This window comes from Perca fluviatilis, chromosome 4, assembly GCF_010015445.1.
Source record: "Perca fluviatilis chromosome 4, GENO_Pfluv_1.0, whole genome shotgun sequence".
Classification (NCBI taxonomy): Eukaryota; Metazoa; Chordata; class Actinopteri; order Perciformes; family Percidae; genus Perca; species Perca fluviatilis.
Genome location: NC_053115.1, coordinates 32,400,582 through 32,421,304, shown reverse-complemented (window position 1 = coordinate 32,421,304; position 20,723 = coordinate 32,400,582). Strand labels below are relative to the sequence as shown.

Genomic DNA, 20,723 nt, shown 5'->3' with positions numbered 1-20,723 from the left:
TTCAAACTTGGCCCAGTTGCCTTGAACTGTGCACGAACACGATTGTCCCCCATCCCCACTCCCCCGCTGACCTGCACTCACACTGCAATAAAACGTTCAGGGCCAGAGCACGCTTACATCATTACGATCCAATTTTATTGTTTGAAGAAAACAGGAAGTGAAGCGCTCTCGTACAGCACAATGGAGTCCATCACTTACTTTGTGAGTTTGTAGCTTATTTGGAGTTGTTCGCAACGTGGCGCAACGACATATGGCCCTCTCGCATGCCTAACAGGTTTATTGCTTATGCAGCGCACGTCGGTTCCTTCATCAGGCATGTTAAGCGATCACACTGATGCGTACCATGCCCGAGTCCAAATGAACCATGCACTGACCACCTCTTTCAAGCCGACCATGGCACGGTTAGGCGTACCGTGCCCGGGCACACTAGTCAAACATACCAGACTTTGGGGTTGAACGTGCTTGGGCACGGTGTAGTGGCAACTTGTTAAAAACCTTCCTCGCCACTAATTGCAGGATGTAAAGGGTTCTGACTCATGAAGACCACCATGTCCAACTTCACCAAGCAAAGCTAACCAAAAAAATGACCTTGTGCTGAAATTGACTTTCCTAAAATACACAATCAGTGATCTACAATCAGCAGACAAAAAATTGTTGCTTTGTTGAAGCCTAATTTACACTAACTCAACTTACAGAAACCAACTCCAAATTGTCCAATAGCAGGACAGACTAGGGCTGGGCAATAGGGAGAAAATCCGATATCACAATATTTTTGACCAAATACCTCGATATCGATATTCTAGGGTTGACAATTGGTGCTCTAACAAAATATCTTCACACTTAGATTTTAGATAAATACTCATCAGTAATGTGGACATAATGTCTAAGTGGGGAAAAGGCAAAAAACAGCTAGAAGAGTCTGGTAAGAAAGAAAAGTACATCACTTTACTGAAATGCAGCCTTTAAAACCAGGAAAAGACAACACTTATGTCATATCACGATATTACGATATATTGCCCAGCCCTAGGACAGACTACTGGAGAATGAGTTTTAATAGGCCAAAACACACACATCAAAGCACATTCTACAACATTACCTAAATTCTTATGCATATTAGGCTATATATTTTAAATGTCATTAAACAAGTTACCTTTGCAATGAAAATAAATGACCCAAAACGCTAAACAATACACCTTGGCTCCTACACACGGTTTAACTTGGCCAAGTTTGAGTGCGCCCTCAGTGCATAATGTTCACACACTCGCAGGCCCACAGGACAAAAAACTAAAATGTTGCTCAGACTTGTGGCCATTAGGTCATCTGTTGGTGGATGCCAGCTGTAATGGAAGCTGTCAGGCTTCAGAAGAAGGCCTTTTTAGCCCAGTGGACTCCAGACATTAAACATCTCAGCTACTCACAGAAGTATTGTGGATGGTGGATTGATTTATGTGTTGCTTTTCAAATTGATACATCTGTTTGATTGATGCCCTCACAAAAAAATAAGTCTCCATGTGAATTTATATTTCATAAATATAGAGTTTGTTTTTACTTGTCAAAAGTCAGTGCACTCATTTCCTGTTAATATTATAGAATATTAGTATGGACTTAGCACACACTCAAAGACTTAATGACCCCAGTAGACAGCCCTGTTCCGTGTCTACACATTGTGTTTTAAACATGTTTTTGGCTAGCTAGCTGTAGCGTGCATAACTATGAGTGTGCTGTGTGACTGTACCAGGCCTGTGCTTGATGTGCTTTTTATTGCATTTAGTACATTAAACACTGAAGTACATCTGCAGTATTCTCTTCCCAAGAGGAACCACTTGTACAAATTAAGCTTTGCTCTCTTTTTAAGCATTCAAAGTAAATAAGTAATGACCAGGCAACAAGCCACGAGGGACTTCAGTTTTGTATTATGACATATCCATTCATTTTGACTTTACAGGATTTAAAAAACAATATGCCTCAGCACTAATGGACTAATAATGAAGGATGGATGTTTGACAGTAGAGTTCAGCCACAGTTGTTCTAGCCTGTTGTAATATGGATGCAAAGGACTTTGACCATGGTTACCACAGTTTTTCTCCAGTTTACATTTGTGTTGCACTGTATCATAAAACACTAGCTGCATCTTCTTTCAATTTTAAAGCAGGGGGAATGCATTATGTCCTAAATAAGCACTGCACTGCCGCTCTTTCTTTAAAAGGGAAACGAGTAAATCCGTCAGATTATGGGAGACTATCACCACCATAAATACAACTTCTAACCTTTCACACTAACACCAAACATGTGTCTGTACCCGCAAAAGTCATTTTACAAATATATATGCAGAAAGAACCTAAGAAAAGGCTGTTTGAGTTATCAACATGTGGACCAAGTACATATAATTACACAGCTTCTGATTTGCTTTTCCTTCCCAGTTATGCTGCCTAAATTTACAGTACTTCCAATAGATTTGTGGTGTTTTAAACCCCAATGGTAAAAAATACTTTGGGCTCTCATCATGTGTTTTGGTTGCTTTGTTTATGAGCTGAATACTTACCACAGAGAGTCGTAAAACTGCCTTCTTTTGACTTCTAAATCTTTTAAATCCTGGTTGATTGAAAGCTCACAGAATCCACACGTTGCAAGGTACGGAGCCTTTATACCCCACTGTGAGAGGGTGAATATGTCACTGTTTAATTACCATCCTGTACCCGTGGCCTTGTCTGCAACATTCCTATTATCAAACATACTTGGTATGTCAGCAGCAATCTTCTAGTGTGAGCAATGAAATGGTCATGGACTGTTCTCGAAGGTGCAGACCTCTCCAGTCGCTAGTAATGGGCGATAGAAACGATATGCAATACAAATGATACAAAATTGGCCTATCGCGATAATGCATGTTGATGATGCAATCTACCCGCGAAATTTAGAGCCATGAGCTGGGCTGCAGCCGGATCATCATCTTGAGTAAACATGGCTGAAAGCAAAACAGAGGAGCTGGTGAAAAAGACCGGTGCAACATCCATTATTTGGACTTGGTTCGGATTTAAGCTGCTACAACGGACCTGTGGTCAAGCCGTACCGTGGAGCCTTTCATCAGCCTGAATTCACAGTATTCGTTCCTTTATTAACAAGACACCAGTTTTAATTTCATTTAGAGAACAAAATGTTTAAAACCAAATGTGTTACATTAGGCTGCAGGTAAGAAACTTTGTTTGAAATATGTTTTTATTTAAGTATCTGTGCATCTTTGCCTAATACTGAAAGTATTTTCAGTACAGCGTCTGTTCCTTAACTAAAAAGACACCTGTTCTCTGCATCTGGTGGCATTTAAGAACCAAGGACTTAAACTAAGTGTAGTGCCTTTTAGAATGGTTTGCACTAAAGGAAAGAATATATACTTCAAGCCTTTTCTTTGTTGAAGTCTCTGCAACTAGTCTACTCAAATTTTATTTATCTGCAACATTATGTTGTAATTTTGGCCGCTTATACCCTGGATCTCGTTCTTTCGGTCATGACCCAGCCTTCATGACCATAGGTGAGGGTAGGAACGAAAATTGTCCGGTAGATTGAGAGCTTTGCCTTCTGGCTCAACTATCTTTTTGTCACAACGGTGCGATAAATTGAATGTAATACCGCACCTGCTGTGCCGATTCTCCGACCAATCTCCCGCTCCATTGTCCCCTCACTCACGAACAAGACCCAAAGGTACTTGAACTCCTTCACTTGCGGTATGGACTCATCCCCTACCTGGAGGAGGCATTCCATCGGTTTCCTGCTGAGAACCATGGCCTCAGATTTAGAGGCGCTGATCCTCATCCCAGCCGCTTCGCACTCGGCTGCGAACCGATCCAGTGAGTGCTGAAGGTCACAGGCCGATGATGCCATCAGGACCACATCATCTGCAAAGAGCAGCAATGAGATCCCCAGCCCACCGAACTGCAACCCCTCCCCACCCCGACTACGCCTTGATATCCTGTCCATAAATATTACAAACAGGATTGGTGACAAAGCGCAGCCCTGGTGGAGGCCAACCCTCGACTTACTGCCGAGAACCCGGACACAGCTCTTGCTTTGGTCATACAGAGATTGGATGGCCCTGAGAAGGGACCCCCTCATCCCATATTCCCGCAGCACCTCCCACAGTATCTCCTGGGGGACCCGGTCATATGCCTTTTCCAGATCCACAAAACACATGTAGACCGGTTGGGCATACTCACAGGCTCCCTCCAGGATCCTTGCGAGAGTGAAGAGCTGGTCCGTTGTTCCACGACCAGGACGGAATCCGCATTGTTCTTCTTCAACCCGACTATCGGCCGAACCCTCCTTTCCAGCACCTTGGAGTAGACTTTACCAGGGAGGCTGAGAAGTGTGATACCCCTGTAATTGGTACACACCCTCTGGTCCCCCTTTTTGAACAGGGGAACCACCACCCCTGTCTGTCACTCCTTAGGTACTGTCCCAAACTTCCACGCAATGTTGACGAGGCGTGTCAACCAAGACAGCCCCTCCACACCCAGAGCTTTCAGCATTTCTGGACGGATCTCATCAATCCCTGGGGCTTTGCCACTGTGGAATTGTTTGAATACCTCAGTGACTTCCACCAGGGAAATTGACGACAATCCCCCATCATCCTCCAGCTCTGCCTCTGACATAGACACGTATTAGTTGGATTTAGGAGTTCCTCAAAGTGCTCCTTTCACCACCCTATTACCTCCTCAGTTGAGGTCAACAGAGTCTCATCCTTACTGTACACAGCTTGGATGGTTCCCCGCTTCCCCCTCCTGAGGTGGCGAACGGTTTTCCAGAAGCACCTTGGTGCCGACCGAAAGTCCTATACACATAATGGGTTGATAATGGGAAATGGGTTTCCTCAGGAGGGTGGCTGGCGTGTCCCTTAGAGATAGGGTGAGAAGCTCAGTCATCCGTGAGGAGCTCGAAGTTGAGCCGCTACTCCTTTGTGTCGAAAGGAGCCAGTTAAGGTGGTTTGGGCCTCTGGTAAGAATGCCCCCTGGGCGCCTCCCTAGGGAGGTGTTACAGGCACGTCCAGCTGGGAGGAGGCCTCGGGCAAGACCCAGGACTAGGTGGAGGGATTATATCTCCAACCTGGCCTGGGAACGCCTCGCCATCCCCCAGTCGGAGCTGGTTAATGTGGCTCAGGAAAGGGAAGTTTGGGGTCCCCTGCTGGAGCTGCTGCCCCCGCGACCCAACCCTGGATAAGCAGACGAAGATGGATGGATGGATGTTGTATAATTACAGGTTTGCACAATAAATGTTCTCAAAACTACATATGTTTCTTTATCTTTAAAAAAATACATTTAGCAGTTTGGCTTTCTGGTTCTATTATAATTTATATATCGTGATATATATCGTTATCGCAAGAGGCTGCAGTGTATATCGCAATATGGATTTTAGGCCATATCGCCCATCCCTACCAGTCGCCTCTCCGTCAGCTCTGTAAAATATACGCTGAATTGTCTATTTTACAAACATTACTTGTGCTTTTTGTGGTTGACGTTGGACGGTGATTTCATGTGGCTATGAGTCTTTCATCAGGATCGGGAAATCAACACCAGTGTCCAGCCGACTCTGCTAACCTCCCGACTCTGCTAGCCTTGGGTAGCTAGCCAGCTGGACGGTTAAGTTTTAAAATGTGCCTGCGTCCAGCAGGATGTCGGAAGCTGTGGTGTCCTTTCGCCGAGATTTAGCTGGATCCTGGAGTGCCGGTGACATTCAATCGGGTGACTCTTTCTCTGTGTGCCGATCTGACAGCCACATTCTGCTTTTTGATGAATCATGCACGAGTTCAAGGAGCTGATGGGATAACATTTCACTGGAAGTATATGTCCTTTTTGTATGATTTCATGTGACAAATAAAATTGATTGAATGATTAAATGTCATCCTGGCCAACTTTGAGTAATGTGAGATGTCCTCAGACAAAATGACATCTTGCTGGACTACAGTTGAAAATTAGCCGACTGGCTAATACTGGCGCATTTACAGAAATGTTGATTAATGTGCATTGTCCTAATATAAATAAATAAATCTTCTTCTTCTACTGTGCAGCCTCCAACTGATCTTGAATCTCAATCATTCCCAATCTTACAGAGACGGAGAGCGTACGTATATGTTAGGAGATAACATGGGCACAGGCTAATTATTGCTAACTAAAATGAAACCTGCGACAAAAGCGAGAATGCGAGAAATGAAGAAGAAATGGCCAAAGCTGCATTACGCCTCTTTAACACTGAACGGCCGTGCAAAATGCCACTACTGGCGCGGGACTGGCTGGCTGAGTCCTACTTGAGTCATACTGTTAGTTTAAAATCTCTCTCCCAACATCTGCATCACCAGAAGAGCCAAAAAGCAAACTATATGACAGTATCACATGCACAGAACAATGGCACCTACAGCAAAGCTACGATACGCACAAATACAAAAACATTATTATTAACATTGCACCTCTGCTATCACCTCCAAGACATGCCTCTGTCCTTTCCTCTACTGGGGTTCACCACTTATTTACTTTATAATGGGTATCTTGTCCCGCATTTTCCCTCTGTAGAAGCTCCCCTATGTCTCCTTTTTTGTAATATATTGGTCAAATGGTTTCCAGATTTTCTCATACACACCCAATTTGTTTTTTAATATAAACGTTAATCTCTCAATGGACATACATCGCCCCATATTCTTGATCCAAGTACCAATTGTAGGTGCCTCAATTTTCATCCAGATGAGAGCTATAGTCCTTTTTGCCTGTAGTATAGTGAAATCAATACATTTATTTGCTTGGGCTTTCAGATTTAGATTTCTTTGGATACAGCTGCAGCAATATCATCTTGGGGTCAAGTGGAATGTTCACAGACGATGAACATAGTTTTAATGATCACCTCCCTCTAGAATTTTTTAATTTTGTCACACTCCCAGACACGGTGCATACATGTTCCTTTATCCTCAATGCATTTAAAACAAAGGAAGGCCAGGTATATTACTGTTGAATTTATTTACTTTGACAAGAGTTGTGAATGTCTGCATCAGCCAATTATTTGGAGTAGCTTTAAATTAGTGTTTGCTGTTTGTTGGAAGCGCTTGATTTGATATGCAACAAAGTTTTCTATGAGCGGAGCATGCATTTTAAACATCGGTATTGCTGTTTATCATTTTCATTTAACTGTGGCAAGCCAAAATCTTGATCGCAATTCATATTCTATTAATTGTCCAGCCATAATCCAAAAGACATTCCCAGACAACGCAACAGTCAGATGTTGCTAAATTGCCAGGAGAACAACAACAAAGCTCTCTGTTTGCCCGTGACTGTTTGCTACCATCGGTAAAGAGACAAAGGGAGAAAAACAGAGGAGAGAGAGTGGATGGGAGACGAGACCCATGTCCTTCCTCATCATCTGAAAACAATAAGACAACAAGGGAACGGGAATTAAAAGACTAGAGCCGTCTAATCTGGAACAACAGAGGAATGTCGGGGAGATGCCACAGCATCCTTTTATCCCATATGTGTGCTATTACAGTAGGTCCACGGGCCCGATCCCTGCGCCAGACTCTGCTGGATCGGATTTCTTCCTCTGCTAATGCCACTGGACATACGATCTGACAATGATAATGATAATTACCTCAAATGACATGCCTTCCATTGTGGAAGAAGTGGAAAACACACAGGCACCGACCCTCACAAACACAGAACACATGATGAGCAGCTCAATGGTGTTTTTTGCCCCCAACTGCTCCTTCCAGGCAGTGCTGCGACCGCTGCCTTCAAGGCACCTAACCCTAACCCTTTGCTCTGTTGAAGCCTGCCTTTGACTTGCAGCTTCTGTGACGTCTGTCTCCTTTGCTCTGACAACCCGGTCTCACGCCAGTTCGTGAAATGGTCACGTTATTTAAATTTATTGATTTGTCTACAGGTCACGATTTTCTCGTTTATTACGTGTACAGGTCACGATTTTCGAACGTGAACGTGAACTTCACGAACTGCCATGACACTGGGCTGCTCTGGGGGACGCAACAATAGGGAAATGAAATGCCACAACGGAGAAATGAAATGCCACACGACGGCCACAACAACGGGACGGACCGCCACACGCCGTCTCTGTGGCACGCAACAACGGGAAATGAAACGCCACACGCCGGCCACAACAACGGGACGGTTGTGGTTAGGAAGAGAATAACGCGGAAAAGAACTGCAACACGCGGGACGTGACCCCCGGTCTCCGGGGTGAAAGTCCTGTGTTGTTTGACCCATCCACCACCCCGACCAACCTCCCTGCGCGGATTTTCGCCTTATCAACACTACTCGCTACCGTCATCGTTCTGTGATTACGAAATATGCTTCCCATTGAAATACATTACTTTAAAATTCGTGATTACCACATGAAAATAACGACATTGTCGTGTCCTGTACTCAAATCAATAGATTCAATAACATGACCATTTCACAAACTGCCACGAGACTGGGCTGGCTCTGATTGGTTGTAGGTCTATCCAATTGAGTGCAGAGGCATTTTCTTTCCTGGTTCGGTTGAAACGCCCCATAATCACAGCCCAATTTAGCAGTATCAGACTCATATTCTGACTAGAATCTGAGTATGACGATGTCAGGCTAGATTAAACTCACTCCAACAATGCAATTAAACAGCAATAGCAGTAGGTTTCCTGGTTTGGTTTTAAAGGAATAAGAAAATAGTGGTGTCCTCCGGAACTCACAAAGCTTCTCATTAGTGACGCAACTTTTCAAAATTGTTGCCTCCGCCAAGGAGGTTATGTTTTCAGTTTGGTCCGTTAGTCAGCAGGGTTACAGAAAAACAACTGGCCCAATTTTCATGAAACTTGGTGGAAGGGTGTAGCATAGACCAAGGAAGAACCCAATCAATTTCACGTGGTGGATATACAAATAATTTTTTGCTTTCGTTAACAGAGCGAGGTCGGGCATGTCCTTGGCGGAGGTCTGCACTCTCTGAGTGCCCTTCTAGTTATCACTTTTTCCATAACATTCTGTCACAAACATCTCTCCAATTTTTTAAATAGATAAACATTTTGAAAGTGTTTTCCTCCCTACAGCCTTCCACTCGTTCCACCGCATTCTGTCATCAGAAACTTTGGTTTGTACCATGTTTGTGTCGTATTTCATTTGCCATAAACAAAATCTCCCAAACTGTGTTGTTTTGATTCACAAAATCACAAAAAAAACTGGTGAACCACTGACCATAACAGATGAACTGCCCTGAGTCTGTTAACAGCACTTGCAACAAGATCCACGCGATGACTCGAGACTGTCCACCCGAGAAAAAGGACACAATTGGTCGTTTCAGCAAGTGCCCCAAAATGACATACCTGTGACAACGCCCTCTAGCAGCTGTAGTAACTATGACAAGAGCAAAGGAAGAAGTCAGGGGATGTTGTTCTTGTGTGACAAAGTCTGCATAGGGGTGATGTCGGGTGGATGAGTCAGCAAAAAGACAGACTTCAACACGGGAGACCGCGTTTTTTTCCCGTTTCCTACCCCAAATCAGTTTTGGTCAGGGCTTCCTCTCTCTGTAAGTTGTCGTTCTCAAAATCCCTTCACTTCGGGAAACTTCGAGCTAGCAAGCTACACGCTGAAAATGGCGAATTTTGAAAAAACAATTGGATGGTGCAACAAGGCAGGCCTGCTTGGTTCTTTCGGGGAATGATTGTAAAGATTTACAAAGAATATGTTAACGGCATTTCCTCTCTGACTGGGACGTTTTGGGACCGATTGGTGGGATTACTGTGGACGAAGAACACACAGAGATACACTGGAAAGAGCTAATGGGTGTAACCATGTATCCAGCTAATTTAAATAGCTCACGTTACTGTATTGTGTGAACAGTTAACGTCATTTAATATTGTATGTGGCGTTTTCTTTTGCGGGGTGCAAATGTTCCATCAAAACAAGTTCCTTCCCGAGACTTTTGCAGAGGCACCGTCGCTGCGTCCGGAGCTTAGCGCCGCCCAAAACGATTTTGATTGGTTTAAAGAAATGCAACAACCCACAGAATTTTTTCCTCCTATCCCAGAATGTATCTGTAGTGTAGGTAGACCATACACTGCAGTGCTGTGGAGATAGAGCTGGCAATGCGAGACTAATTTTAACCATGACCACGATCGTCCCCCAACCTTAACGAAGTAGTAATGGTGCTGCAGTTTAAATGTGATATTCACAATACAGCAATAACAAAGGGAGAGAGAGAGAGAGAGAGGCTAACTGTGAAAACTAACTATATAGTGACTAAGTGACATAGCAAATTACTGTTGGCCAGAACTTGCTTTATGAAACAGAATTTCCTGAAAATAGCAAGTCTGGCATAACTGGCAGAAGTTTATGAAACACCCCTTGGAAACCACAACATAATGTTGCTTGCTCATGGTTGCTGAGTACAACATGTCCATAAGTTGCCACTAAAGTTACAAAATGTCAGTAACATCAGCTTTCAACAAAGACCATTCGCAGTGCCAACATTACAACATGACGTTATCCATACGGAGTATTCTGGCTCTGCAGCTACGTTAGGCCTCCATCACCAATAAAGAACCCTGATACTTTGAAATGTTGTATGCATCATAACACCTAAAATTATCTAAGGAAGCGTCCCTCCCCTTCTACACCACTAAGCCACTGCTGCCGAAAGGAAAACCGTTAACGTCAGCCTGCAAGTGTTAATTTGAAGTAGCACACGTTGGAATTTTTATATAAGGTAAAATCTCTCCCACTTGGCATTATAAATTGCACAAGTGTGTCAACACATCAAATAATACAGTACATGACCAAACAATGCAGGGATTTCACAGATGTTGGCAACCAACGTAATAAAGAAGAAGCAGCCAGTCTCTGCTGCAGTTAGTTTGTGGTAGATTTAAAATGTATATATGATGACAATAAAATATTGCAGCCATTTATTGCAGCAACTGTTTGCATCTGTAATCTGCCTCCTTCCTTCCCTTCTCACCTGTAGGACACTTTTTCTTCATCCTGCACCTCTGTGTCTCGCTGTGGGATGGGCAAAATGATGCCGCTTTCTCTTCCAGCGCTCTCCCGGACTGCCCGCTCCCCCGGGTCCTGGTCTGCTTGCCCCACCTGAAGCCGCAGGGGACGCCGTCACGGAGACAGACGCTCCAGTCGCTCCACTCTCCCAACGGAGCCAGGAGACAGTCCTCTAAGAGACGAGAGAATTAAGACGTTTTTAAGGTCCTACTCAAAAGATATCATTTTACAAAACCACATATCTGAAAAGAAGACAATATTGTGGAAAACAACAGGATTGCAGAAGCCAAGTACTCAACCAGTTTCACATGTGATGAATCCATGGACCCTTAAAGGGTAATTTCGTTATTTTCAACCTGGACCCTATTTTTCAATGCATTGATGTGTAAGTGACTAATGTGAACAAAAACCTTGACTGAAAAATTTGAATTTTAATCATATAGGACAAATGTGCATCATCAGGTTGCATCCACTAAAAGTTCTGTTTTTGCCTCTGACAGGCTCAGATCATTGTTCTAAGTGTCTGACAACATTATGGAAAGGATCCCTACAGAGGTCGACCTTTTCGTTAAAGAGTAAGATCCTTTTAGTTTAACATGAAACAGCCCCAAAATCGCCATCGCCAAACTCACCAGACTCCTTATGAATAAACAATAACTAGCCATAGATCCAATACATACACACATACATACATACACATATACATACATATACACATACACAGAGACAAAGACACACAACACAAGAAGAAAGAAGAAGAGAGAGAGAAGAAGAGAGAAAGAGAGAGAGAGAGAGAGAGAGAGAGAGAAGAGAGAAGAGAAAGAGAGAGAGAGAGAGAATAAGGAAAAAGAACAGATACAGAAAGATATTGTGGACACACACACGAATAAAAGAAATAAAAGAGGAAAATAACAAGGGAAAACGGGAATAAGAAAAACACACAGGAAGTTGGCATCAATCACGAGATAACAAAGACAATAAAATGGAGAAAGAAGAAAAAGACAAAGAAAAAAAGAAGAGAAGGATGAATAGAGAGACACACAGACCAGAAAGAAGAAGAATGTGAAACACAGAGACAAGTGGATGAAGAAATGGACACATGGAGATACAGGAGAGACAAGACCACACAAAAAACCCCACCAGAAATAGAAAGGAGGAAATGGACACACATCACACATGAGAACAAGAGACAGAGAAACACACGGAGAAGACCCGAAGACCAAGAATAAAAACCAGAGACAAATAGACACAGCACAACAGGAGAACAAGAGACACAACATACATTGGAAAAAGACAAAACAGTGAAGGACAGAGCACACGACACGCAGGAGAAAGAAGGAAGAGGAGGAAGACAGATGAATAGAATAAATAGAGGAAAGGAGAGGAGAAAAGAAAGGATGGATGGACAAAGAAGATGAAAGGTGGAAATAGAAATAAAAACAACTTTGAATGAAAAAGAACGTGGATGGAATGAAGATGTTGGAAAAAGAATTGGAACAGAGAGAGACACAAGAAGAAATAGAGAATAAATTAAGTAATGGTAGGGAGAAGGATGGAGTAGAAGACATGCATGGAGGAATGAGAATGGAGTGGAGGGTAAAAAAAAGGAGAATAGGAGAAGGACAGGAAGGAATGAAATATAGGGACTGGTGGATAAAGGGGAGTATATGGAAGTGGAGCCGCCACACACAGAAGAAGAGTCTTAGTGAAGAATGGAAAGGACGGATAGTTAGAAGGAAGACAGTGGAATATAAAGAAGGAAAGAAGAAGTGGAAAAATGGATGGAGGAATGGGAGAAGCAGAGACAGTAGGTGGATGGTAAATAGTGATGAGGATGGAATAGGGGAGGAGTATAGATGGAAATAATGGGAAAGAATAGTGTAGATGGATGGATGGAAAGTGGATGGAAAGGTGGAGGAATGGAAAGTGGGAAGGAAGTGGAGTGGAAAGGGGAAATGGAAAGAAGAAATTTGTTAACATTAACGATAAACCCTCCAAGCACGCCAAAGTTAGCCATGGCGTGCCTCAAGGCTCAGTGCTTGGACCAATTCTATTTTCCTTATATATGCTTCCTCTAGGCTATATTATTAGGAAACACCTCAATTAACTATCACTGTTACGCAGACGATACCCAATTATATCTGTCAATTAAGCCAGATGAAAGTGGTCAGTTAGCAAGACTTCAAACGTGTATTGAGGGATATAAAATCCTGGATGACCCACAACTTCCTGATGTTAAACTCAGACAAAACGGAAGTTATTGTGATAGGACCAACGCACCGACGAACCGTTTTCAAAGATATAGCATATTGTCTGGATGGTATTGCCCCGGCCTCCAGCACTGCTGTCAGAAATTTGGGAGTTATTTTTTATCAGGATTTATCCTTCAACGCTCACTTAAAACAAACCTCAAGAATAGCCTTTTTCCATCTCCGTAACATTGCCAAAATTAGGAATATCCTGTCTCAAAACGATGCTGAAAAACTAGTCCATGCATTCGTTACTTCTAGACTAGATTACTGCAATTCCTTATTATCAGGTTGCCCAAATAAGTCCCTTAAGACGCTCCAGCTGATCCAGAATGCTGCAGCACGTGTTCTGACGAGAACTAAGAGAAGAGATCATATTTCTCCTGTATTAGCTTCTCTGCATTGGCTTCCTGTGAATTCTAGGATCGAATTTAAAATCCTCCTCCTGACTTACAAAGCTCTAAATGGTCAAGCACCATCATACCTAGAAGAGCTCTTAGTACCTTATTGTCCCACTAGAGCACTGCGCTCCCGGAATGCGGGGCTACTTGTGGTTCCTAGAGTCTCTGGAAGTAGACTGGGGGCCAGGGCCTTCAGCTATCAGGCTCCGCTTCGACCAGGCACCTCTCTCTAACCTGCCTCTCTTAGTTATGCTATTACAATTCTAGACTGCAGGGGAGGCTGTTTCCTTCCTATGACACACTGAGCTGCTCTCTCATCTCTACTTGTTACTTTTGTATGCATCCTGTCCCAGAATTGCTTGTTACTAATCTAGCTCTGGGGAGTTTACTCCCCGGAGTCCTTATGTTTCTTCTTCGCAGAGCTATGCTCTGCGATTCTCTGCAATTCCCGGCCGCATCCTGCTGCGTCCTGCTGCGTCCTGCTGCATCCTGCTGCGTCCTGCTGCATCCGCCGCATCCACCCATGCTCTGCAGCGCCACGCTACATCCCGCAACGTCCTGCTGTGATGTTCCTATGCACAGAGTAGTCTGGATCCGGTATAGGGGACTGCACTACTCAGTATGACACTATGTGCCCTGCTATGACATGAACTTCCACGATGACCTTCGAAGTCACTGTGACCTTTAATGTGACTATTATTGGCACTGTTCATCACACCCCCAACCGGCCCGTCAGACACCGCCTACCAAGAGTCTGGGTCTGCCGAGGTTTCTTCCTAAAAGGGAGTTTTTCCTTGCCACTGTCGCGATAGCCACTGCTAATGCTTGCTCTTGATGGAATTACTGTAATTGTTGGGGTTTTGGAAATTATAGAGTGTGGTCTAGACCTACTCTATCTGTAAAGTGTCTCGAGATAACTTTTGTTATGATTTGATACTATAAATAAAATTGAATTGAAATTGAAAAATTCTCCAGATACAGCTTTCACTGCATGAGTAAATACCATAACGGTCTATGGTAATTGCATTTCATGCATCGGTTTTATTTGCTGCTTTGTATGCACTGCTGACACTTCTAAATACAGTATGATGTCTCGTTTTTCGCTAACTTCTTGCAGCAGTACCTCCACTTCAGAATTATTAAAGTTTTTCTTTCTTTTGGAGTCGAGGCCTCCACAGTCTTTACCAAGTGTGCACACGGCCCTGCCATCTCATGCCCTGTTATGGGAATTAACGGGGCGTTTACCTGTGCTAAGTAGGAGCAACGGGCACAAGCTTTCAGATTACGAAGACATTGGGATTCATCATTCTAAGAACACACCTGCAAACAATTCTGCTGTTTGAGAACACGTCACGAATCAGACGTAGACTTTTCTCAGGAACTTTCTTAAGAGCAAATGTAAGAAAAAACTTAGGAAGATATTGGTGAATGTGGCCCACTGTTCCCATCAGTCACTTAGACCAGTGGTTCCCAACCTTTTTTCCTTGGCGCACCCCCTACTCATGTCTAAGAAAAGCTGAGCCCCCCCCTCCCCCCGAAACCGAAGTTGAGGTAACTTTCGAGATAGAGCCTTACTTTCTTTTTTGATACAGAGCAGTTATCAAGACTTTTACGTTTCTCCGCCATGTTTCATTCATAAAATAGTGAGAAAGATGAGAATGAGAGTAGCTAGCAGATGACCTGATGACAGCAAGGGTCCCAGGTTAAGAGGTCCCGGAGGTTTGGCCTACTAAGTGGCCTGCCTCCAATTTTAAGCGAGAACAAAAATATATAGTTTTTATACTGACTTTTGTATAAATTATATATTCTAGTGTATTATCATAATTTGTTTAACATGTGCAAATATTGTTTTTTAACCTCAACCTCAAACCAGATAAAGACTTGCGCACCCCCTGTGATCTTTGCCGCCCCCCTGAGGGGTGCCCGGACCCCAGGTTGGGAACCACTGACTTAGACACTAGTGTGGCTATCACCATACCAAGCTCAATCTTTTAAGATTGAACATTAGTCTGGGGAGTCTGCTGTGAATTTTCTCTGCACAAGAGGCGTGATCAACAGGCATATAGTTCTAATGACTCTGTACACAATTGGATAGACCTTCAACCAATCAGACCAACGATCCGGGTGACGTAGCAGCGGCATCAACGGGTTGCTGCGCTTCGGTGGCCGGCTTGTCGAATGTAAACAAGAAGCTGCTTGGTCGCTTCTCTATCGTCATCGTGTTAAACCAGCCAATAGATCGCCAGGTGGATAAGCCAGTTTGGGATTGGTTCCCGCAAATTTGTAACGGAAGCAGGATAGATAAACGTACAGGTTTCCAGCCTGAGCTGCGGGGCGAAATCAAATCGCCGGCAGATCGGGCTGGGTTTACCCCAGTCTACTTAGACACAACAACATAGGAAAATAGGTTGGAAAAAACCCCAAAGTTACCCTTTTAAGGTGCTCTCAAAGATGAAGAAAATGGTAACAGAAAAGAAAAGTTCTTCAGGCACTTTTAGGTGAGGACCATAGACTGTATAAAACATGGACATAGTCTCCGTGATGTCCCCCATAGGTTTCTGACAGGTGAAGACCTCGAGAGTTTGAAAGTGGTCAGCCTTTTTACGCCTGACTAAATAAAGACTTTTAACATGCATTTTTCATTCTCGGTCTAAGAGTGCCAGAAGATCTTAACTTTTAATTGAAAAAAAAAATGTCTTATTGTGCTTTTCAATACATAGATTAGAGAAATGCAAGGACTTAGATAATTAAGATAAATCAATTACAACCATAACCCATTGAGTAGTAACAACTTATTCAGACTAATATTTTCTTCAGACCCCTGGCAACCACATTGCTATTATTTAAAATAGATGAATGCCAGCTGAAGCATTAATCACGGGACATTAAACTCAGAGTGACTGGTTGCTGATGAGTGATGTCACCCACAAAATCAGTCGCCGCAAGTTTTTCCACGCGGTCCACAACGGAAAAAGCAGCAGACTCGGCCAAGACGGGCCAACATTTCTTGGTAATTTTCATTATCGTTGTCAGATTTGGGGTATAAAATAAATAGATTTCCAGTGACTTTTTTTTTTTTTTTTTTGGAGTTGCTTGAGGTGTGTACCAACAGTGAGACATGAAACCTTAATATCGCCATGAAAACCAGATGTGGTCACAATGCCAAGGAACAACAGTAGCTGCAGATGGTGCACGTGGACAGCAGAGGGGGAATCTGGAGTCCCGAACAGCACCGAATGATGAGTGAGTTCAACAATCTATCACACTTAGAAGGGATGGATGATGACACAACGAGATATGAAGATAAACTCTGAAAGTTCTCTGAAGACTTTTAAGGTGAATCATGTGTTACATTGAAAGCTTGGCTCCATATGAGAAAAGGAAAAAAAAAAAAACGTATCAGAAATAGATGAGAAAGAAATGGAGTACATGCGTGTCCACAGAACCAGACGAAGAAAAGAAGAAAAATATTTCAGACAAAATGTCCCAAAGGCAGAACTTGTAGCTTGAATGCGTCATTAAGCTGTCGGCAGCATTCAATGTGATTAGAAGTTAGCTAACTTTGATTATGGCACTTCTTTGTGAACAGTGATTTCATCTATGCGAACATGTTTTAAAAATGATTTCTTTGTTTCTCTTTGTTTTCTTGTTTAATGGTCACCACTGACACATAGTGTAGTTCACCGAAACAGGTGCAATATATTAAAAGTTGCAGATTTTAGACTAAAATTGGCTTCGTGCAAGATTGGAAAACCCACAAACTGATAAAAGGCTCACACATGAAATACTGCAGAAAAGTTGCCAGAGAGGCAGACCATGGATAAAAGGAAAAGCACTTTGCGAGAAAGTGTCTGCTGTTCAATAAATCTCTCAGGTTAGTATCATTGGTGTGTCCATTGCAGAGCGGACCTGCATTTTATAGCTGGCTGGGGGTCAATGCGCTTTTAGTTCACACACTTTATAACAGGATACAAGTCACTGAAGGTCACACAGGTGTTAAACGGTGTACTGCAAGTAGGTTATTTGGGTTTCAGCGTTCTCAACAATAAGTATATTATTTGCATTCACACTGTGCTTCTGGTTTTGAGTCTGTACTGTAGCTTCTACGTGTGATCAGTCGTGTCAGACTTTCACCTTTTTTCAGCACTATTACATCATTTATCAGCATCATTTCAATTTGACTAACTGAGACATACATTTAGCAAGCATCTAGGCTACACACACATGGCAGACAGTGATCAGAAACTCGGATAAGGCGTTAACATGCTGTAGTATTTCAGTTTTTGTTGCATTTACTAGCATGTTCAGCTTTCTCAAAACTGCTATAAAGGCGTATGCAGGTGTCTGAAATGAGGATGCTGAAAAAATTATTGTAAACTGGCCACTAGTGTGCCTGTAGTCGCAGAGTAAGATACAGTTTAATGGATAAAGATGGTATTGTATGTATTTTTACTATTGTCAACAAATCACTCAAGCCTCAAGCCCATTGGTTCCCACTTAAGAAATAAATTTTTACAGCTCAACAACCGCTCACAAATATATTGTTGCATTTTTTTTTTTTAAAGACTCAGTAATTTCCTAAAACAGCTGGCCACTGTAGTTTTTAGCAAACATTACTAAAACAGAAACAGGAGGAAAGCATGCATTTGTTGGGGACTATTTTCAGCGGTGGATTAATCCACATCTGGTGCTCTACTGAGTATTTGTGGCAGCAGGATGCTGTGTGTAGCATTGATTCAAAATAAACTACAGTCTGTGTGTTCGTGGTGATGAAGGAACATGTCGCCTAGTGCAACAGTGTGGCTCAGTGATGTGTTTTTAATAGTGGAGCTCTATGGCACAGAGGAATAATATCAGGCATTGATATTACATAATATATATAATACATATAATACTTAGGAGGATCAATTTCATGTTGACTGAGGATAAAAAAAAAAATAGAATATCTTCAGATGCATCCTTCTGTTGCTATCTGACAAGGCTGAAAAAGCTCCCAGATTACTTCTATTCGTTTGATGTAAGTTCCTTTTAAATATTAGTGCTGTAATTGCAGCGCGTCTTTACTTACCGACGCAGTCTGTCTGGTGGGCGAAGGTTCCTCCTGGGCAGCGGGTCAGACACTTGCCTTTGTACAGCTGGAAGTTGGGCTTACACTTGGTGCAGAAGTCCCGGCTGAAACAGTGCTCACAGTCCGAAGAGCGACACTCTGAGAGGAGGGAGACCATCACACATAGGAGAATAAACAATTTGGGTAAATTCAGGAGGAAACTACGGTCTCTTTTTCACCTATGTCACACTCCACACCCAGGTGGGCAGGATGGAAAGAAGGGATGGCGCTGTTTAAACAAGTTATGGTTAAATTCTGCAGAAAACCACGAGTCAAAAAGAATGAGTGAAAGATAAGTTTCAGGTTCATGGGAGGCAGTATGATTTGATATTAGTGTCAAAGTCTTAAAATCTTCATGCTGTTAGTGTGTATTTCAAAGACCAGGTCAGATCATAACATATTTTAGGGTGGCAGTAGCTCAGTCAGTAGGGGGTTGGGTTGGGTAGCTGGGTTGGGCAGCTGGGTCAAGTCCCCATACGGACCAAACTATGGTGCTGGACTGGTAGCTGGAGAGGTGCCAGTTCACCTCCTGGTCACTGTCAAGGTGCCCTTGAGCAAGGCATCCTACCGCTCGGGGCACCTTTCCATGGGCAGCCCCCTCACTCTGACATCTCTCCATTAGTGTATGTATAGGTACTGAGCACATAGTGTGCAATTCAGGCCTGTGTGTAATAACAACAGAGTGAAAACATTGGAATTTCCCCTTGTGGGATTAATAAAGTATACATTATTATTATCATTATTATTATTTTAACTGTAAATGTTGTTTTCAGGTAGCAGTATTGATGAGTTTAGTTTGCAGCTGCAGTCTGGGATAAAGAAACGTGGTAAGCTCTTTCTGAGGCATCTCTTGGGTCAAATACATTTCTGAGTGAATGAGACAAAAACCATGCATTTCTTAGGTAAGAACTTAAGTTTCTTTTTCCTTTTTATTGGCACAGTGTTTTTCTGGAATGAATTAAGAGAGGTGCATCTCAATAACGGAGCTAGTCCAAATGTGTAAACTGTCTGTTGTTAGTGAACTTAAAAAACAATGAGTTCCTTCACTATTCAGTGCCTCAGGTCAGAGGAGTCATGTGTGCTGATGTGAGTTAATATCAGCAACGATTAGTTGACTAATTGAGTATTCGATCCATAGAAAAAGAATTGGCAGCTGTTTTGATGATCAATTAATCGTTGACGTAACTTTTCATGCAAAAATGGCAGTTTTCAGCTCTTTTCTGTTTTATATATCATATTAAACTGAATATCTTTGGGTTTTGGACAAAACAAGACATTTAAAGACATCACCTTGGACTTTGAGAAACCTGGATGAACATGTTTGCACTATTTTTCTGACATTTTGTAGGCCGATTAATGGAGAAAATAATTGGAAGATGAATCGATAATGAAAGTAGTGGTTAGTTGCAGCCCTACTCTTTAGTCGGAGAGATGTGTGCAGGGGAAAGAGAAACGTACTCATGCAGCGGCTGATGTCCTTCCCTCTCTGTCCGTAGTGTCCAGCGGGGCAGGCGTGGAGACAAGTTCCATGGTGAGACATCCCCTCCCTCTGCAGGAACAGGAAGAGTCGCTCGGGGCAACGCACACAGCCGTTGTCACGGGAACACTCCAGGCAGCTCCGACATTCCTCCGATGTCTCTCTGTGAGCTGCAGGAGAGTGGATTGCAGAAAGAAAGGAGGAGAAATGAAAAGAAAAGTAGATGAGGGAAAGACGGAAAGAGAAACAGGGTGAGGAGGAGGAGAGGATGGGGAAGGAAAGGAGACAACACAAATCCTCAAAGATATAGAGAGAATTTCTGGACTCCATCAAAATATCCACCACTAGGCTCCTTAAAATACTGATGAGTAGATAGTGCAGGTAGGAAGACATTCACATGTAGCCACAATCTATCCCACTTTTAACACTACTAATACTGTACAGTAGTCTTTCTCTGGACAAGAAAATCAAAGGCAAATCTGAAATTAC

The 20,723-nt window shown here is 42.9% G+C and overlaps 1 protein-coding gene and 1 long non-coding RNA gene across 2 annotated transcripts in view; one reads left to right on the top strand and one right to left on the bottom strand.

Moving 5' to 3' along the window:
- Positions 1-11,063, top strand: part of LOC120556794 — a 46,002-nt gene extending 34,939 nt beyond the window's left edge. The window contains exon 3 of the long non-coding RNA XR_005638892.1: positions 10,972-11,063. This is a non-coding gene — a long non-coding RNA (uncharacterized LOC120556794). The remainder of the gene's footprint in view (positions 1-10,971) is intronic.
- Positions 1-20,723, bottom strand: part of rspo4 (R-spondin 4) — a 63,643-nt gene that overhangs the window by 23,020 nt on the left and 19,900 nt on the right. The window contains exons 3-5 of the mRNA XM_039796522.1: positions 20,216-20,404; positions 18,719-18,856; positions 10,966-11,172 (exon numbers count right to left, since the gene is read on the bottom strand). Coding sequence (XP_039652456.1) covers positions 10,966-11,172; positions 18,719-18,856; positions 20,216-20,404 — 534 coding nt within the window. The remainder of the gene's footprint in view (positions 1-10,965; positions 11,173-18,718; positions 18,857-20,215; positions 20,405-20,723) is intronic.